This window comes from Panulirus ornatus, chromosome 72, assembly GCF_036320965.1.
Source record: "Panulirus ornatus isolate Po-2019 chromosome 72, ASM3632096v1, whole genome shotgun sequence".
In the NCBI taxonomy this organism is placed as follows: Eukaryota; Metazoa; Arthropoda; class Malacostraca; order Decapoda; family Palinuridae; genus Panulirus; species Panulirus ornatus.
Window position 1 is genome coordinate 14,607,473 of NC_092295.1, and position 19,538 is coordinate 14,627,010.

General features: G+C 41.2%; 1 protein-coding gene across 2 annotated transcripts in view; it reads left to right on the forward strand.

Moving 5' to 3' along the window:
* dgt1 (dim gamma-tubulin 1) overlaps positions 1–19,538 on the forward strand; it is a 98,576-nt gene that overhangs the window by 31,857 nt on the left and 47,181 nt on the right. For both annotated transcript variants that reach the window (XM_071660732.1, XM_071660734.1), the window contains exons 5-7: positions 1,909–2,141; positions 9,903–9,999; positions 11,565–11,701. In XM_071660732.1, the coding sequence (XP_071516833.1) occupies positions 1,909–2,141; positions 9,903–9,999; positions 11,565–11,701 (467 nt within the window). The remainder of the gene's footprint in view (positions 1–1,908; positions 2,142–9,902; positions 10,000–11,564; positions 11,702–19,538) is intronic.

A 19,538-nucleotide genomic window follows, 5' to 3' on the forward strand; every position in this document is an offset into this window, starting at 1 on the left:
TATGACTAAGAAGTTATACATTTCAGAATTAGAGGGATCGAGAAAAAAAGGTAAACCAAAGAGGAGGTTGAAAGATGATGTGAAGGATGCTTTAAAGGCTTGGGGTCTGAACATCCAAGTGTGTAAAAGATATAAAAGGGATAGAGCAAATTGGAGACAGTCTGCTGTCAGTGGGTTGAACCTGACTATATAAAACAGTTCAGGAAATCATGGAAAGGTCTCTGTGGCCAGATTGTAGATGGGGGGCTATGTTTGTTGGTGCATTATACATGTCAACTAGACAGTGTATGTCAGCGAATGAGGCCATTTCTTCATCTTCCTATCATTACTTTTATAATGCAAGAAATGGCAAACATATTGAGTGTATATATTTATTTGTATGTGGCATTCATGGATTTGGAGAGAAAGCATATGATAAGAGTTGATTGAGATGCTTTGTGGAAAGTCTTAAGGATTTATTATGTGTAAGGAATGCTGCTAGAAGCTGTGGGAAGTTTTCATCAAAGGTGAACGGCTTCTTTACACATAGGAAGAGAGGAGAGTAAATGGTTCCAAGTGAATATTGGTCTGCAGCTGGGATTTGTAATGTGGTTCAGTTGGTTTGTGAATGGGGTGGTGAGAGACATAAATGCAAAAGTCTTGGAGAAAGGGGCGAGTATGTAGTTTGTGGGCATGACGGGCTGTGGAGTGAGTCAGTTGTTGTTTGTTGACGGTAAATTACTGCTGGCAGATTAGATTGAGAAGCTACTGAAGTTGGTGACTGAGTTCGGGAGAGTATGTGAAAGGAGAAAGTGTGAGTTTGGGAGAATATGTGAAAGAGAAAGTTGAGATTAGATGTGAATAAAAGCAAGTTTATTAGGTGTAGCATGGTTGAGGGACTGGTTAGTTGAGTGCATTATTTCTGCATCTTTTGAAGAACTGTTGATCTGTTTTAAGATTGTAATCAGGTCACCCCTCACTCTTCTTTACCAGTGTGGGAAAATTTAAAGCCTCTAGTATTTCACTGTGACTTGTCTTTCTTGATTCTGGTGCCATCTTTGTTGCCCTCCTCTGGACCTTCTCAGTTAGCTCTTAGTGCTTCTTTAGGTGTGGTGACCAAACTTGAGAAGAATGATCTAAATTTGGTTGTAAGTAGGACATGATCAGTTGCTAAGTATTTCCGTATCTAAATGCCAGAAGACTATTCTGATATTTGCAAGCAGATATTTTATCTCATTAGCTTTCCTCCAAATATGGGGTGCTGGCATCAGATTAGGGATATTGTCAACTCCCATGTCTTTCCCTCAAACAGAATCATGGAGCTTACTTCCAGCTAGATAATGATTACATGATGAATGCTTTGCACTAGTCCAAGCATCATAGCAGAATCTCACTGAGGCACTCGTAGTTAGATAGGTAGGTACTTCTCCTCCTCTGTTTATGATGTGATTCTCATGTATTCCAAACAAAACATTTACTGACTTTGTTTTCCCACATCTCACAACTTGGTACATATTGATTATTTTGTTGAGGAGCTCATACCAAAAGTTGGGTGTGATGAATTGTTATGCTGTTACAGTAAAGAGTGTTATCACTGAGTCATTCTGGTACATATTGATTATTTTGTTGATCTTATGCCAAAAGATGGGTGTGATGAATTATTATGCTGTTACAGTAAAGAGTGTTGTCACTGAGTCATTCTTCCACCACTCCTATGGTAGGTTAGAAATGAAGTAGCAGGGTGGGGGCAAATGGGTTTCCTCATATTTTTGTATTGGTCTTCCAGTAACATCTGTCATGTACTTACTAGGGAATCTTTTGGGGCATATATGAATCCAAAATTGTATGCTGGGCACTCTCAGGCTTTCATTTGACTAATGGATAGGTTGTCACAGGAGAGAGGTCTTAAACAGAATTATTTTTTTGCAGCAATTCCTGACCCAGCAAGTGTAACTGGTGTGGCTTCTGCTGCTCTTGAATATGCAAGTGATACAGATAGTGAAGAGGAAATTACAACACTTCCCCGTGACATCCTTCCTCGACGTGAAGCAGATAGTGAATTAGATTCAGCAGATTCTGACGCTGACCCCCTCGAGCATGCTCAAGTATTTACTACTGAGGAAATAACAAGAATTTACCTTGAAAAACTACAGAGATTAAAGGTGAACATCATTTCATATCTGATCTTCCCTCTCCCAAAAGCCAGTAGTACACCTACTTGAGTAGATACTATCTTGTTTATGATATTTGTATGATATTCACCTGTATTGATAACCATGTTTAACAACAGTATATAATATGCTTTCATTCCAACTTAGGTCTTCCCATTACCTGTTCCCACTAACAGAATTGTACTCAATTTTCACGTGCATGGAATCCCTATTACATCAGCACTGTGTCAACATCTCTTTTGATGGATCATTGATTGATTCTGTCTTCAGTCCACTGTCTTAATACCACTTTGGCTTTTCAAGAAATCCCTCTCACTAGTCTTAATCCTGTTCTTCATTTTACTGTAACAAATCCTTACTTCCTTTTTATTCTTTGTATTAGAATGAGTTGTATCACTCCTTTCTTGAAATGTCCACACACCTGGATTAATATTTTTCTCTATAGCATTGGATAAACATGATATTTTTTTTTTTATTATTATACTTTGTCGCTGTCTCCCGCATTTGCGAGGTAGCGCAAGGAAACAGACGAAAGAAATGGCCCAACCCCCCCCCCCCCCATACACATGTATATACATACGTCCACACACGCAAATATACATACCTACACAGCTTTCCATGGTTTACCCCAGACGCTTCACATACCTTGATTCAATCCACTGACAGCACGTCAACCCCAGTATACCACATCGCTCCAATTCACTCTATTCCTTGCCCTCCTTTCACCCTCCTGCATGTTCAGGCCCCGATCACACAAAATCTTTTTCACTCCATCTTTCCACCTCCAATTTGGTCTCCCTCTTCTCCTCGTTCCCTCCACCTCCGACACACATATCCTCTTGGTCAATCTTTCCTCACTCATTCTCTCCATGTGCCCAAACCACTTCAAAACGCCCTCTTCTGCTCTCTCAACCACGCTCTTTTTATTTCCACACATCTCTCTTACCCTTACGTTACTCACTCGATCAAACCACCTCACACCACACATTGTCCTCAAACATCTCATTTCCAGCACATCCATCCTCCTGCGCACAACTCTATCCATAGCCCATGCCTCGCAACCATACAACATTGTTGGAACCACTATTCCTTCAAACATACCCATTTTTGCTTTCCGAGATAATGTTCTCGACTTCCACACATTCTTCAAGGCCCCCAGAATTTTCGCCCCCTCCCCCACCCTATGATCCACTTCCGCTTCCATGGTTCCATCCGCTGCCAGATCCACTCCCAGATATCTAAAACACTTCACTTCCTCCGGTTTTTCTCCATTCAAACTCACCTCCCAATTGACTTGACCCTCAACCCTACTGTACCTAATAACCTTGCTCTTATTCACATTTACTCTTAACTTTCTTCTTCCACACACTTTACCAAACTCAGTCACCAGCTTCTGCAGTTTCTCACATGAATCAGCCACCAGCGCTGTATCAACAGCGAACAACAACTGACTCACTTCCCAAGCTCTCTCATCCCCAACAGACTTCATACTTGCCCCTCTTTCCAAAACTCTTGCATTCACCTCCCTAACAACCCCATCCATAAACAAATTAAACAACCATGGAGACATCACACACCCCTGCCGCAAACCTACATTCACTGAGAACCAATCACTTTCCTCTCTTCCTACACATGCACATGCCTTACATCCTCGATAAAAACTTTTCACTGCTTCTAACAACTTTCCTCCCACACCATATATTTTTAATACCTTCCACAGAGCATCTCTCTCAACTCTATCATATGCCTTCTCCAGATCCATAAATGCTACATACAAATCCATTTGAATTATGTACATGTGTATATATGTATATGTCTGTCTGTGTATATATATGCATACGTTTAGATGTATAGGTATGTATATTTGTGTGTGTGGACGTGTATATATATACATGTGTGTGTGGGTCGGTTGGGCCATTCTTTTGTCTGTTTCCTTGCGCTACCTCGCTAACGCGGGAGACAGCGACAAAGCAAAATATAGATATATATATATATATACGCATTCCTCACATGTCGTAGAAGGCGACTAAAGGGGACGGGAGTAGATGGCTAGAAACCCTCCCTTTCTTGTATTTTAACTTTCTAAAAGGGGAAACAGAAGAAGGAGTTATGCGGGGAGTGCTCATCCTCCTCGAAGGCTCAGATTGGGGTGTCTAAATGTGTGTGGATTTAACTAAGATGAGAAAAAAGCAGAGATAGGTAGTATGTTTGACGAAGGAACCTGGATGTTTTGGCTCTAAGTGAAACGAAGCTCAAGGATAAAGGGGAAGAGTGGTTTGTGAATGTCTTGGGAGTAAAGTCACGGGTTAGTGAGAGGACAAGAGCAAGGGAGGGAGTAGCACTACTCCTGAAACAGGAGTGGTGGGAGTATGTGATAGAGTGTAAGAAAGTAAACTCTAGATTGATATGGGTAAAACTGAAAGTGGATAGAGAGAGATGGGTGATTATTGGTGCATATGCACCTGCACATGAGAAGAAAGATCATGAGAGGCAAGTGTTTTGGGAGCAGTTGAATGAGTGTGTTAGTGGTTTTGATGCACAAGACTGGGTTATAGTGATAGGTGATTTGAATGCAAAGGTGAGTAATGTGGCAGTTGAGGGAATAATTGGTATACATGGGGTGTTCAGTGTTGTAAATGGAAATGGTGAAGAGCTTCTAGATTTATGTGCTGAAAAAGGATTGGTGATTGGGAGTACCTGGTTTAAAAAGAGAGATATACATAAGTGTACGTATGTAAGTAGGAGAGATGGCCAGAGAGCATTATTGGATTACATGTTAATTGATAGGCACACGAAAGAGAGACTTTTGGATGTTAATGTGCTGAGCGGTGCAACTGAAGGGATGTCTGATCATTATCTTGTGGAGGCGAAGGTGAAGATTTGTAGGGGTTTTCAGAAAAGAAGAGAGAATGTTGGGGTGAAGAGAGTGGTGAGAGTAAGTGAGCTTGCGAAGGAGACTTATATGAGGAAGTACCAGGAGAGACTGAGTACAGAATGGAAAAAGGTGAGAACAAAGGAGGTAAGGGGAGTGGGGGAGGAATGGGATATATTTAGGGAAGCAGTGATGGCTTGCGCAAAAGATGCTTGTGGCATGAGAAGCATGGGAGGTGGGTTGATTAGAAAGGGTAGTGAATGGTGGGATGAAGAAGTAAGATTATTAGTGAAAGAGAAGAGAGAGGCATTTGCACGATTTTTGCAAATGCAAATGAGTGGGAGAGGTATAAAAGAAAGAGGCAGGAGGTCAAGAGAAAGGTGCAAGAGGTGAAAAAGAGCGCAAATGAGAGTTGGGGTGAGAGAGTATCAATAAATTTTAGAGAGAATAAAAAGATGTTTTGGAAGGAGGTAAATAAAGTGCGTAAGACAAGGGAGCAAATGGGAACTTCAGTGAAGGGGGCTAATGGGGAGGTCATAATAAGTAGTGGTGATGTGAGGAGATGGAGTGAGTATTTTGAAGGTTTGCTGAATGTGTTTGGTGATAGAGTGGGAGATATAGGGTGTTTTGGTCGAGGTGGTGTGCAAAGTGAGAGGGTTAGGGAAAATGATTTGGTAAACAGAGAAGAGGTAGTAAAAGCTTTGCGGAAGATGAAAGCCGGCAAGGCAGCAGGTTTGGAGGTATTGCAGTAGAATTTATTTAAAAAGGAGGTGACTGTATTGTTGACTGGTTAGTATGTATGATTCATGGTAGGTGCCTGAGGATTAGCAGAATGCTTGTATAGTACCATTATGCAAAGGCAAAGGGGATAAGAGTGAGTGCTCAAAATACAGAGGTATTAGTTTGTGTAAATAAATTATACGTTTCCTTTTTTCCATAGCCAGAGGTTGAACCATTATGTGACATTCTTTCTTTTTCATTCATTTCAAGGAATTTATTAAAAAAGGGGGTGACTGTATTGTTGACTGGTTGGTAAGGTTATTTAATGTATGTATGACTCATGGTGAGGTGCCTGAGGATTGGCGGAATGCGTGCATAGTGCCATTGTACAAAGGCAAAGGGGATAAGAGTGAGTGCTCAAATTACAGAGGTATAAGTTTGTTGAGTATTCCTGGTAAATTATATGGGAGGGTATTGATTGAGAGGGTGAAGGCATGTACAGAGCATCAGATTGGGGAAGAGCAGTGGGGTTTCAGAAGTGGTAGAGGATGTGTGGATCAGGTGTTTGCTTTGAAGAATGTATGTGAGAAATACTTAGAAAAGCAAATGGATTTGTATGTAGCATTTATGGATCTGGAGAAGGCATATGATAGAGTTGATAGAGATGCTCTGTGGAAGGTATTAAGAATATATGGTGTGGGAGGAAAGTTGTTAGAAGCAGTGAAAAGTTTTTATCGAGGATGTAAGGCATGTGTACGTGTAGGAAGAGAGGAAAGTGATTGGTTCTCAGTGAATGTAGGTTTGCGGCAGGGGTGTGTGATGTCTCCATGGTTGTTTAATTTGTTTATGGATGGGGTTGTTAGGGAGGTAAATGCAAGAGTTTTGGAAAGAGGGGCAAGTATGAAGTCTGTTGGGGATGAGAGAGCTTGGGAAGTGAGTCAGTTGTTGTTTGCTGATGATACAGCGCTGGTGGCTGATTCATGTGAGAAACTGCAGAAGCTGGTGACTGAATTTGGAAAAGTGTGTGGAAGAAGAAAGTTAAGAGTAAATGTGAATAAGAGCAAGGTTATTAGGTACAGTAGGGTTGAGGGTCAAGTCAATTGGGAGGTGAGTTTGAATGGAGAAAAACTGGAGGAAGTGAAGTGTTTTAGATATCTGGGAGTGGATCTGGCAGCGGATGGAACCATGGAAGCGGAAGTGGATCATAGGGTGGGGGAGGGGGTGAAAATCCTGGGGGCCTTGAAGAATGTGTGGAAGTCGAGAACATTATCTCGGAAAGCAAAAATGGGTATGTTTGAAGGAATAGTGGTTCCAACAATGTTGTATGGTTGCGAGGCGTGGGCTATGGATAGAGTTGTGCGCAGGAGGATGGATGTGCTGGAAATGAGATGTTTGAGGACAATGTGTGGTGTGAGGTGGTTTGATCGAGTGAGTAACGTAAGGGTAAGAGAGATGTGTGGAAATAAAAAGAGCGTGGTTGAGAGAGCAGAAGAGGGTGTTTTGAAGTGGTTTGGGCACATGGAGAGGATGAGTGAGGAAAGATTGACCAAGAGGATATATGTGTCGGAGGTGGAGGGAACAAGGAGAAGAGGGAGACCAAATTGGAGGTGGAAAGATGGAGTGAAAAAGATTTTGTGTGATCGGGGCCTGAACATGCAGGAGGGTGAAAGGAGGGCAAGGAATAGAGTGAATTGGAGCGATGTGGTATACCGGGATTGACGTGCTGTCAGTGGATTGAAGCAGGGCATGTGAAGCGTCTGGGGTAAACCATGGAAAGCTGTGTAGGTATGTATATTTGCGTGTGTGGACGTATGTATATACATGTGTATGGGGGGGGGTTGGGCCATTTCTTTCGTCTGTTTCCTTGCGCTACCTCGCAAACGCGGGAGACAGCGACAAAGTATAATAAAAATAAAAAATAAAATAGTTTGTTGAGTATTCCTGGTAAATTATATGGGAGGGTATTGATTGAGAGGGTGAAGGCATATACAGAGCATCAGACTGGGGAAGAGCAGTGTGGTTTCAGAAGTGGTAGAGGATGTGTGGATCAGGTGTTTGCTTTGAAGAATGTATGTGAGAAATACTTAGAAAAGCAAATGGATTTGTATGTAGCATTTATGGATCTAGAGAAGGTATATAATAGAGTTGATAGAGATGCTCTGTGGAAGGTATTAAGAATATATGGTGTGGGAGGCAAGTTGTTAGAAGCAGTGAAAAGTTTTTATCGAGGATGTAAGGCATGTGTACGTGTAGGAAGAGAGGAAAGTGATTGGTTCTCAATGAATGTAGGTTTGCAGCAGGGGTGTGTGATGTCTCCATGGTTGTTTAATTTGTTTATGGATGGGATTGTTAGGGAGGTGAATGCAAGAGTTTTGGAAAGAGGGGCAAGCACGCAGTCTGTTGTGGATGAGAGAGCATGGGAAGTGAGTCAGATGTTGTCTGCTGATGATACAGCGCTGGTGGCTGATTCGTGTGAGAAATTGCAGAAGCTGGTGACTGAGTTTGGTAAAGTGTATGAAAGAAGAAAGCTAAGAGTAAATGTGAATAAGAGCAAGGTTATTAGGTACAATAGGGTTGAGGGTCGAGTCAATTGGGAGGTAAGTTTGAGTGGAGAAAAACTGGAGGAAGTAAAGTGTTTTAGATATCTGGGAGTGGATCTGGCAGCGAATGGAACCATGGAAGCGGAAGTGAGTCGTAGGGTGGGGGAGGTGTCGAAAATTCTGGGAGCCTTGAAGAATGTTTGGAAGTCGAGAATATTATCTCGGAAAGCAAAAATGGGTATGTTTGAAGGAATAGTGGTTTCAACAATGTTGTATGGTTGCGAGGCGTGGGCTGTGGGTAGAGTTGTACGCAGGAGGGTGGATGTGCTGGAAATGAGATGTTTGAGGACAATATGTGGTGTGAGCTGGTTTGATCGAGTAAGTAATGTAAGGGTGAGAGAGATGTGTGGAGATAAAAAGAACGTGGTTGAGAGAGCAGAAGAGGGTGTTTTGAAATGGTTTGGTCACATGGAGAGAATGAGTGGGGAAAGATTGACCAAGAGGATATGTGTCAGAGGTGGAAGGAACGAGGAGAAATGGGAGACCAAATTGGAGGTGGAAAGATGGAGTGAAAAAGATTTTGAGTGATCGGGACCTGAACATGCAGGAGGGTGAAAGGCACGCAAGGAATAGAGTGAATTGGAACGATGTGGTATACCGGGTCGACGTGCTGTCAATGGATTGAGCCAGGGCATGTGAAGCGTCTGGGGTAAACCTTGCAAAGTGTGTGGAGCCTGGATATGGAAAAGGAGCTGTGGTTTAGGGCATTATTACATGACAGCTAGAGACTGAGTGTGAACGAATGGGGCCTTTGGTGTTTTTCCTAGCGCTACCTCGCACACATGAGGGGGGAGGGTGTTGTTATTCCATGTGTGGCGAGGTGGCGATGGGAACAAATAAAGGCAGACAGTGTGAATTATGTACATGTGTATATATGTATATGTCTGTGTGTGTATATATATGTGTACATTGAGATGTATAGGTATGTATATTGTGCGTGTGTGGACATGTATGTATATTCATGTGTATGTGGGCGGGTTGGGCCATTCTTTCGTCTGTTTCCTTGCGCTACCTCGCTAACGCGGGAGACAGCGACAAAGCAAAATAAATGAAATAAATAAAAATATATGTATATGTCTGTGTGTGTATATATATGTATACATTGAGATGTATAGGTATGTATATTTGCGGGCGTGGACGTGTATGTATATACATGTGTATGTGGGTGGGTTGGGCCATTCTTTCGTCTGTTTCCTTGCGCTATCTCACTAACGCGGGAGACAGCGACAAAGCAAAATGAATAGATAATAAATAAATAATATATACATGTATATGAGTGGATTGGTTGTTGTTCACCTGTTTCCTAGTGCCACCTCACTGACATGGGAAACGGCAATCAAGTATAATAAATGAAAATATGGATGTGTTTGGGTCTTTCTCTTCTGTTTCTTGGCAATTCCTCGCTGATGCGAGAATTGGCAATCAACCATAATGAAAAACAATTCTTGTAGGATTTCATTTAGTTTTTTACTCTATATTTCTCCTTCGTATCCTCACTAGTGAATTTATTATCTCTATATTTTACACAAATTTTTCTAATATAATTTTCATTATTTCTAGTCCATGTATATTGGAGAATACAAGAGGCTGAGCCACATCTTGCGGGAGAGTAGACGAAAGTATCTTCAAGCTATACGGCTTGAGAAAGAAGGCATGGGTAAGCCAAGAGATATGAGTTCATACTGTTATGAGTTAAATTATTTTAATTTTTTTTTCTATTAAGTATTGTTACTCTTGAGCATTTCTTATATGAGTGAGCGAAATAGGTTGAAGGGATATCTATGAATGAGAGGATTGGGTCATATGACATAAATGATAATAAGTACACGTAAATGTAAGGAGAGAGAGAATGTTATCTTGGAGGGCAAAAAAAGGTTTGTTTGAAGGAATAGTGGTATCAATGATATTGCTTGAATGTGCAGAGGGTAGATATGTTGGAAATTAAATGTTTGAGGACAGTCTGTTAAACCATGGAAATGTTTGTGGGGCCTGATTGTGGATGGGACCTGTAGCTTTGGTGCTTTATGCATGACAGCTATAGAATAGATCTGAGCAGATGTGGCCTTTCTTTATCTGTTCCTTGTGCTACCTCACTAGTTTGGGAAACAACAATCAAATATGAAAATATATCTATAAGAGTCATTTGTGTCCCACACTTAAATTTCAAAACACTGTTATTAAACATATTGATAGCAGGAACATGCAGGGCATAACTATATCCCCCTCTTTCCTGGAAACCCTGTATAATCAACATCACAGAGTGTCTTACCTGAAAGCTGGGAGTTTTGTACAGGTGTCATCATTTTTGTCTTGTGAGCAGCTCTTTCATATGTACTGGGGTTTTACTTGCCCAGATATGGAACACTGCTCACACATATGGGATGGCATATCCTTCACTTATGTGTGAACTAAAGTGTAATCAGAAGCCATCCATCTCATTGCTTCTCCTGGCATCATCTCTTTTTAACTTTCCCTTTCTGTACAGTGCGATGTTGTCACTCTATATATGTTTTAAAGGTATTATTTTGGCCATTATTCTCGTAATTGTCTGCATGTGTTCCCACTTCTAAAGCGTAGACCTATGGCATGTGTTTGGTTACAACTTACTGTGTGAAAACTGCCCACACAAGGATTGGCTGTTAAGATGCCTACTTTTTTCTCAAACAGCAAAGCCATGAAATTCCCCTTCCTTCTTTTCTCTTTCCCTCCTCATATAACTTTTCTGGAGAGCCCTGATTAGTTTCTTCATTCATTTTCTTTTACTCTTTTTTTTCACTTGAGATGACTTGATTCAGACATGTTTTACCCATGCCATGTCAGTTACCCAAAGAAAAAATCTGAATGATTTGCATATTATTAAGTTGCTGATAAGTAAAGGTGTATGTGAAATACTGAAGAGAGAATGAGATGGTTGGAAGTGAAAGATGCATTTCTGAATTATGACTCTTTTGGTAGGATGTACTCAGGTTAATTTTTTTCTTAGTATAAGTAAGGAAGATTTTGAGGGAAAAATGATAGGACAGAAGATGTACTTTCAATATGAAAGTGAGAATATAAGAGAAAAGTTATAGAGGATTTTCAAGATGTACAAAAAGTGATGCATGGAGAGATTGCATGTAATGCCCTTCTTGAAAAGGGAATATTTATTACATATATAATTTCTCAGGAGATAATGCAATGAGTAATATTCTACAAGAACAACTAATTTTTCAAATCCAACAGTAAGTATTCATGCTCAGCCAAAAAATACACCTGAAGAGAGAGCCGCTTATGATCAGCTTCGGGCCATGGCACGTTACCACAAGCATCTGGGGACACATGCCCTCCTTTACCGTCAGCAACTAGAACGTCGCCTGCAGGTATGTCGTTCTCATTCAAGGGTTTAGCTTGTTTATTATTCATTTTTAAGAATGTATATGGTGTAGGGAGTGACTGAAAGCCTTACAAGGCAATGGTAATTTTTCCATTGAGCATAGAGTATGTTTCAAGAGATGAAAATTGAGGGACTAGTTCAGAGGAAGTTACATATAAAGTCCCAAATACTTTAGATTGAAGTAGATTTTTATATTAGATGCTTATGAATAGAGGCAGGAGGTCAAGAGAAAGGTGCAAGAGGTGAAAAAGAGGTCAAATGAGAGTTGGGGTGAGAGAGTATCATTAAATTTTAGGGAGCATAAAAAGATGCTTTGGAAGGAGGTAAATAAAATGTGTAAGACAAGAGAACAAATGGGAACATTGGTGAAGGTGGCTAATGGGGAGGTAAAAACAAGTAGTGGTGATGTGAGAAGGAGAATGAGTGAGTATTTTGAATGTTTGTTGAATGTGTTAGATGATAGAGTGGCAGATATAGGGTGTTTTGTTTGAGGTGTTGTGCGAAGTGAGAGGTTTAGGGAGAATGATTTGGTAAATAGAGAAGAGGTAGTAAAAGCTTTGCGGAAGATGAAAGGCAGCAAGGCAGCGGGTTTGGATGGTATTGCAGTGGAGTTTATTTAAAAAGGGGGTGACTGTGTTGTTCACTGATTGGTAAGGATATTTAATGCATGTGTGAGTATATATATATATATATATATACATTGTGATGTATAGGTATGTATATTTGCGTGTGTGGACGTGTATGTATATACATGTGTATGTGGGTGGGTTGGGCCATTCTTTCGTCTGTTTCCTTGCGCTACCTTGCTAACGCGGGAGACAGCGACAAAGCAAAATAGATAAATAGATATAAAATGACTCATGGTGAGGTGCCTGAGCATTGGCGGAATGCATGCATAGTGCCATTGTACAAAGGCAAAGGGAATAAAGGTGAGTGCTCAAATTACAGAGGTACAAGTTTGTTGAGTATTTCTAGGAAATTATATGGGAGGGTATTGATTGAGAGGGTGAAAGCATGTACAGAGCATCAGATTGGGAAAGAGCAGTGTGGTTTCAGAAGTAGTAGAGGATGTGTGGATCAGGTGTTTGCTTTGAAGAATGTATGTGAGAAATACATAGAAAAACAAATGGATTTGTATGTAGCATTTATGGATTCTGGAGAAGGCATATGATAGAGTTGATAGAGGTGCTCTGTGGAAAGTATTAAGAATATATGGTGTGGAAGGCAAGTTGCTAGAAGCAGTGACAAGTTTTTATTGAGGATGTAAGGCATGTGTACGAGTAGGAATAGAGGAAAGTGATTGGTTCTCAGTGAATGTCGGTTTCCAGCAGGGGCGCATGATGTCTCCATGGTTGTGTAATTTCTTTATGGATGGGGTTGTTAGGGAGGTGAATGCAAGAGTTTTGGAGAGAGGGGCAAGTATGCAGTCTGTTGTGGATGAGAGAGCTTGGGAAGTGAGTCAGTTGTTTTTCGCTGATGATACAGCGCTGGTGGCTGACTCGGGTGAGAAAATGCAGAAGCTGGTGCCTGAGTTTGGTAAAGTGTATGAAAGAAGAAAGCTTAGAGTAAATGTAAATAAGAGCAAGGTTATTAGGTACAGTAGGGTTGAGGGGCAAGTCTATTGGGAGGTAAATTTGAATGGAGAAAAACTGGAGGAAGTGAAGTGTTTTAGATACCTGAGAGTGGACTTGGCAGTGGATGGAACCATGGAATCTGAACTGAGTCACAGGGTGGGGGAGGGTGCCTAAGTCCTTGGAGCGTTGAAAAGCAACAATGGGTATGTTTGAAGGAAAAGTGGTCCCTACAATATTATATGGTTGCGAGGTGTGGGCTATAGATAAGGTTGTGCGAAGGAGGGTGGATGTGTTGGAAATGAGATGTTTGAGGACAGTATGTGGTGTGAGGTGGTTTGATCGAGTAAGAAATGAAAGGGTAAGAGAGATGAGGGTAATAGAAAGAGTGTGGTTGAGAGAGCAGAAGAGGTTTTTTAAATTGTTTGGTCACATGGAGAGAATGAGTGAAGAATGATTGACAAAGAGGATATATGTGTCAGAGGTGGAGGGAATGAGAAGTGGGAGGCCAAATTGGAGGTGGAAAGATGGAGTGAAAAAGATTTTGAGTGATCGGGGCCTGAACATGCAGGAGGGTGAAAGGCGCGCAAGGAATAGAGTGAATTGGAACGATGTGGTATACCAGGGTCGTCATGCTGTCAATGGATTGAACCAGGACATGTGAAGCATCTGGGGTAGACCATGGAAAGTTTTATGGGGCCTTTATGTGGAAAGGGAGCTGTGGTTTCGATGCATTATACATGACAGGTAGAGTCTGAGTGTTAACGAATGTGGTCTTTGTTGTCTTTTTTTAGTGCTACCTCGTGCACATGTGGGGGAGGGGGTTGTCATTTCATGTATGGTGGTGTGGCGACGGGAATGAATAAAGGCAGCAAGTATGAACTATGTTATTTATTTATTTTTTGTACTTTGTCGCTGTCTCCCTCGTTAGTGAGGTAGCGCAAGGAAACAGATGAAAGAATGGCCCAACCTACCCACATACACATGTATAAATACATGCCCACACAGGCACATATACATACATATACATTTCAATGTATACATATATATACATACACAGACATATACATATATACACATGTACATGTACATAATTCATTATCCCTGGGGATAGGGGATTAAGAATACTTCCCACGTATTCCCTGCGTGTCGTAGAAGGCAACTAAAAGGGGAGGGAGCGGGTGGCTGGAAATCCTCCCCTCTCGTTTTTTTTAATTTTCCAAAAGGAGGAACAGAGGGGGGCCAGGTGAGGATATCCCACAAAGGCCTGGTCCTCTGTTCTTAACGCAACCTCGCTAACGCAGGAAATGGCGAATAGTTTAAAGAAAAAAAAACATAATTCATGCTTTCTGCCTGTATTCATTCCCATTGCCACCCTACAACACATGAAATGACAACCCCCTCCCCCGCATGCGCGTGAGGTAGCACTAGAAAAAGACGACAAAGGCCGCATTCATTCACACTCAGTCTCTAGCTGTCATGTATAAAGCACCAAAACCCCTGCTCCCTTTCCACATCCAGGCCCCATAAAACTTTCCATGGTTTATCCCAGATGCTTTACATACCTTGGGTCAATCCATTGACAGCACGTCGACCCTGGTATACCACATCATTCCAATTCACTCTATTCCTTGCACACCTTTCACCCTCCTGCATGTTCAGGCCCCGTTTGCTCAAAATCTTTTTCACTCTTATCTTTTCACCTCCAATTTGGTCTCTCAATTCTCCTCGTTCCCTCCAACTCTGACACATATATCCTCTTTGTCAATCTTTCCTCAGTCATTCTCTCCATGTGACCAAATCATTTCAAAACATCCTCTTCTGCTCTCTCAACCACGCACTTTTTTATTACCACACATCTCTCTTACCCTTTCATTTTTACTTACTCGATCAAACCACCTCACACCACATATTGTCCTCAAACATCTCATTTCCATCACATCCACCCTCCTTCGCACAATTCAATTCATAGCCCATGCCTCGCAACCATATAACATTGTTGGGACCACTGTTCCTTCAAACATACCCATTTTTGCTTTCTGAGATAATGTTCTCACCTTCCACACATTTTTCAACACTCCAAGAACTTTCACAAACCTCCCCCACCCTGTGACTCACTTCAGCTTCCATGGTTCCATCCGCTGCCAAATCCACCCCCAGATATCTAAAACCTCACTTCCGCCAGTTTTTCTCCATTCAAACTTACCTCCCAATTGATTTGTCCCTCAACCCTACTGTGCCTAATAACTTTGCTCTTATTCACATTTACTCTCAGCTCTCTTCTTTCACACACTTTACCAAACTTAGTCACCAGCTCCTGCAGTTTCTCACCCAAATCAGCCACCAGTGCTGTATCATCAGTGAACAACTGACTCACTTCCCAAGCTCTCTCATCCACAACAGACTGCATACTTGCACCTCTCTCCAAAACTCTTGCATTCACCTCCCTAACAACCCCATCCATAAACAAAGTAAATAACCATGGAGACATCACCCACCCCTTCTGCAAACTGACATTCACCGAGAACCAATCACTTTCCACTCTCCCTACTCGCACACTTGCCTTACACCCTCGATAAGAACTTTTCACTGCTTCTAACAACTTGCCTCCCACACCATATATTCTTAATATCTTCCACAGAGCATCTCTATCATCTCTATCATATGCCTTCTCCAGATCCATAAATGCTATATACAAATCCATTTGCTTTTCTAAGTATTTCTCAATCAATACCCTCCCATATAATTTCCCAGGAATACTCAACAAACTTATACCTCTGTAATTTGAGCTCTTACCTTTATCCCCTTTGCTTATGTATAATGGCACTATCTATGCATTCTGCCAGTCCTCAGACACCTCACCATGAGTTATACATGCATTAAATATCCTTACCAACCAGTCAACAATACAGTCACCCCCTTTTTTAGTAAATTCCTCTGCAATACCATCCAAACCTGCTGCCTTGCCAGCTTTCATTTTCTGCAAAGCTTTTACTGCCTCTTCTCTGTTTACCAAATCATTCTGCCTAACCCTCTCACTTCACACACCACCTTGACCAAAACACCCTATATCTGCCATTATATCATCTAACACATTCATAAACCTTCAAAATACTCGCTCCATCTCCTTTTCACACCACTACTTATTATCACCTCTCCATTAGCCCCCTTCACCAATGTTCCCATTGTACTCTTGTCTTACGCACTTTATTAACCCCCTACCAAAACGTCTTTTTATTCTCCCTAAAATTTGATGATACTCTCTCACCCCAACTCTCATTTGCCCTCTTGTACCTTTCTCTTGACCTCATGCCTCTTTCTTCTATACATCTCCCAGTCATTTGCACTATTTCCCTGCAAAACTCATCCAAATGCCTCTCTCTTTTCTTTCACTGAGAATCTTGCTTCTTCATCCCACCACTCGCTACCCTTTCTAATCTGCCCACCTCCCATGCTTCTCATGCTACAAGTATCTTTTGCGCAAGCCATCACTGCTTCCTTAAGTACATCCTATTCCTCCTCTGCTCCCCTTATATCCTTTGCTCTCACCTTTTTCCATTCTGCACTCAGTCTCTCCTGGTACTTCCTCACACAAGTCTCCTTCCCAAGCCCACTTACTCTCACCACTCTCATCACCCCAACATTCTCTCTTCTTTTCTGAAAACCTCTACAAATCTTCACCTTCGCTTCCACAAGATAATGATCAGACATCCCTCCAGTTGCACCTCTCAGCACATGAACATCCAAAAATCTCTTTCACGCACCTAGCAATTAACACATAATCCAATAATGCTCTCTGGCCATCTCTCCTACTTACATATGTATACTTTTGTATATCTCTCTTTTTAAACCAGGTATTCCCAATCACCAGTCCTTTTTCAGCATGTAAATCTACAAGCTCTTCACCATTTCCATTTACAACACTGAGCACCTCATGTACACCAATTATTCCCTCAACTGCCACATTACTCACCTTTGCATTCAGATCACCCGTCACTATAACCCGGTCTCGTGCATCAAAACTGCTAACACGCTCACTCAGCTGCTCCCAAAACATTTGCTTCTCATGACCAGGTGCATATGCACCAGTAATCACCCATCTCTCTCCATCCACTTTCAGTTTTACCCATATCAATCTAGAGTTTACTTTCTTATGCTCTTATCACATACTCCCACCACTCCTGTTTCAGGAGTAGTGCTACTCCTTCTCTTGCTCTTGTCATCTCACCAACCCCTGCCTTTACTCCCAAAACATTCCCAAACCACTCATCCCCTTTACCCTTGAGCTTTGTTTTACTCAGAGCCAAAACATCCAAGTTCCTTTCCTCAAACATACTACCTATCTCTCCTTTTTTCTCATCTTGTTACATCCACACACATTTAGACACCCCAATCTGAGCCTTCGGGGAGAATAAGCTTTCCCTGCGTGACTTCTTCTCTGTGTATGTATATAAATGTATATGTTGAAATGTATAGGTATGTATATGTGCGTGTGGACATGTATGTATATACATGTGTATGTGGGTGGGTTGGGCCATTTTTTCGTCTGTTTCGTTGCACTACCTCGGTAATGCGAGAGACAGCGACAAAGTATAATAAATGAATAAATAAGTATCTTATGAATATGACTGCATTAGAGGCTTCAAGAGGTAAACTATATATGGGTTAGAATTGAGTACTGCAAGAGAGTGGAGTTTTGATAGGTTTATGAATACAAATGATTATTTCTATAAGTGATATGTTAAATGTGATGCAGGAAGTAGAGAAGAAATATTGTAGGGCTCATGTAGATATTTTGAGTTCTCATGAAAATTGTGATTGTCCTGAAATGAGATGAGTTATAGAGGTAGGTTATATGGACTGTAGATATGAAATATTGATATGCATCTCATTTTGAGCACAACCACTTTGTTCATTTCCTTTACGTATGAAGCCTGAGACACTCATTCACATAATGCTGTCAGGATTGCCTTTTGTCCATGTTCAGGCTTTCGTGCATGAATGAGGTAACATCAAGAACAGATGCCTGAACTTTAGAGAAAAAAATCCTTGCTTTGCTCCTTGATTTGTTCATTCTTGTGGAAAGTAATACAAAAGTACTGTACTGTAAGATATACCCATCTTTGCTCATACAGTCATTAACCTTTCTTTCCATTTTCTCCTTAAAGTTCCCCTGATCTTAACCCATTCTTCTACCCATTAGATGTTTCATCCACTTATGTCCACTTCCAAGCACTTAAAGCACTCCCTTGTATAGTTCATCCTCATTTAAACTCATTCTCAAATAATTCTGCTTCTCCTTGCTTTTATACACACTCCCAAACTCTCTCATTGGCCATCATAGTTTCTGCCACCATGTCTTTTCATTGGCATACAACAGCCACTGTACCCCTGACACCTTGGGCTTCCTGCAGGCCTGCTGCTTGCTCCCAGATTTTTTCACTTACCCCTTAACTGTTCTGCACTAACCCTGCTCATACAAACATTCAACATCATTACATTTCTTAACTTGTGGTTCCACCTGATGAAAGTCCTCAGTTTCCTGAGCTCTGCAGGGCTCCATAGAAGAGAATTCTTGGTTTGAAAAGTAAGTGCATATCAGATTGGAGAAGAACAATATGATTTCAGGAGTGAGTTGGATGTGTGGATCATGTGTTTGCTTTAAAGAATTTATGAGAAATTTGTTGAACAGAAAGATTTGCATGTAGCATAAATCTTATCGCTGGGATAGTAGAGAAAAAATTCTACCTCCATATTCTCTGTGTGTCATAAGGTGGCGGAAGTGGAGGGCTAGAATCCTCCCCCTTTGTTTTCTTGTATTTTAATTTCTAAAAGAGGGAACAGAAGAAGAAATCAAGCAGGAAGTGCTCATCCTCCTTGAAAGCTTGGGCTTGGGTGTCTAAATATGTGGATGTAACCAAGAAGAGACAAGGGGAGAGATAGGTAGTATATTTAGGGAAAGAAACCTGTATGTTCTGGCTAAGAGTGAAACAAAGCTCAAGGGTAAAGGGGAGGAATGGCTTGGAAATGTTGTAGGAGTAAAGTCAGATGTGGTAAGAGGACAAGAGCTAAGGAATGAGTTGCACTACTGAAGAAGTTGTGGGAGTGTGTGATATAGTGCAAGGAAGTACGTTCTAGATGAATATGGATGAAATTGAAATTGAATGGCAAGAGATGGGAGATTATTAGTGATTATGCGCCTGGCCATGATAAAAACAATCATGAGAGACAAGTTTAGAGAGCAGCTGATTA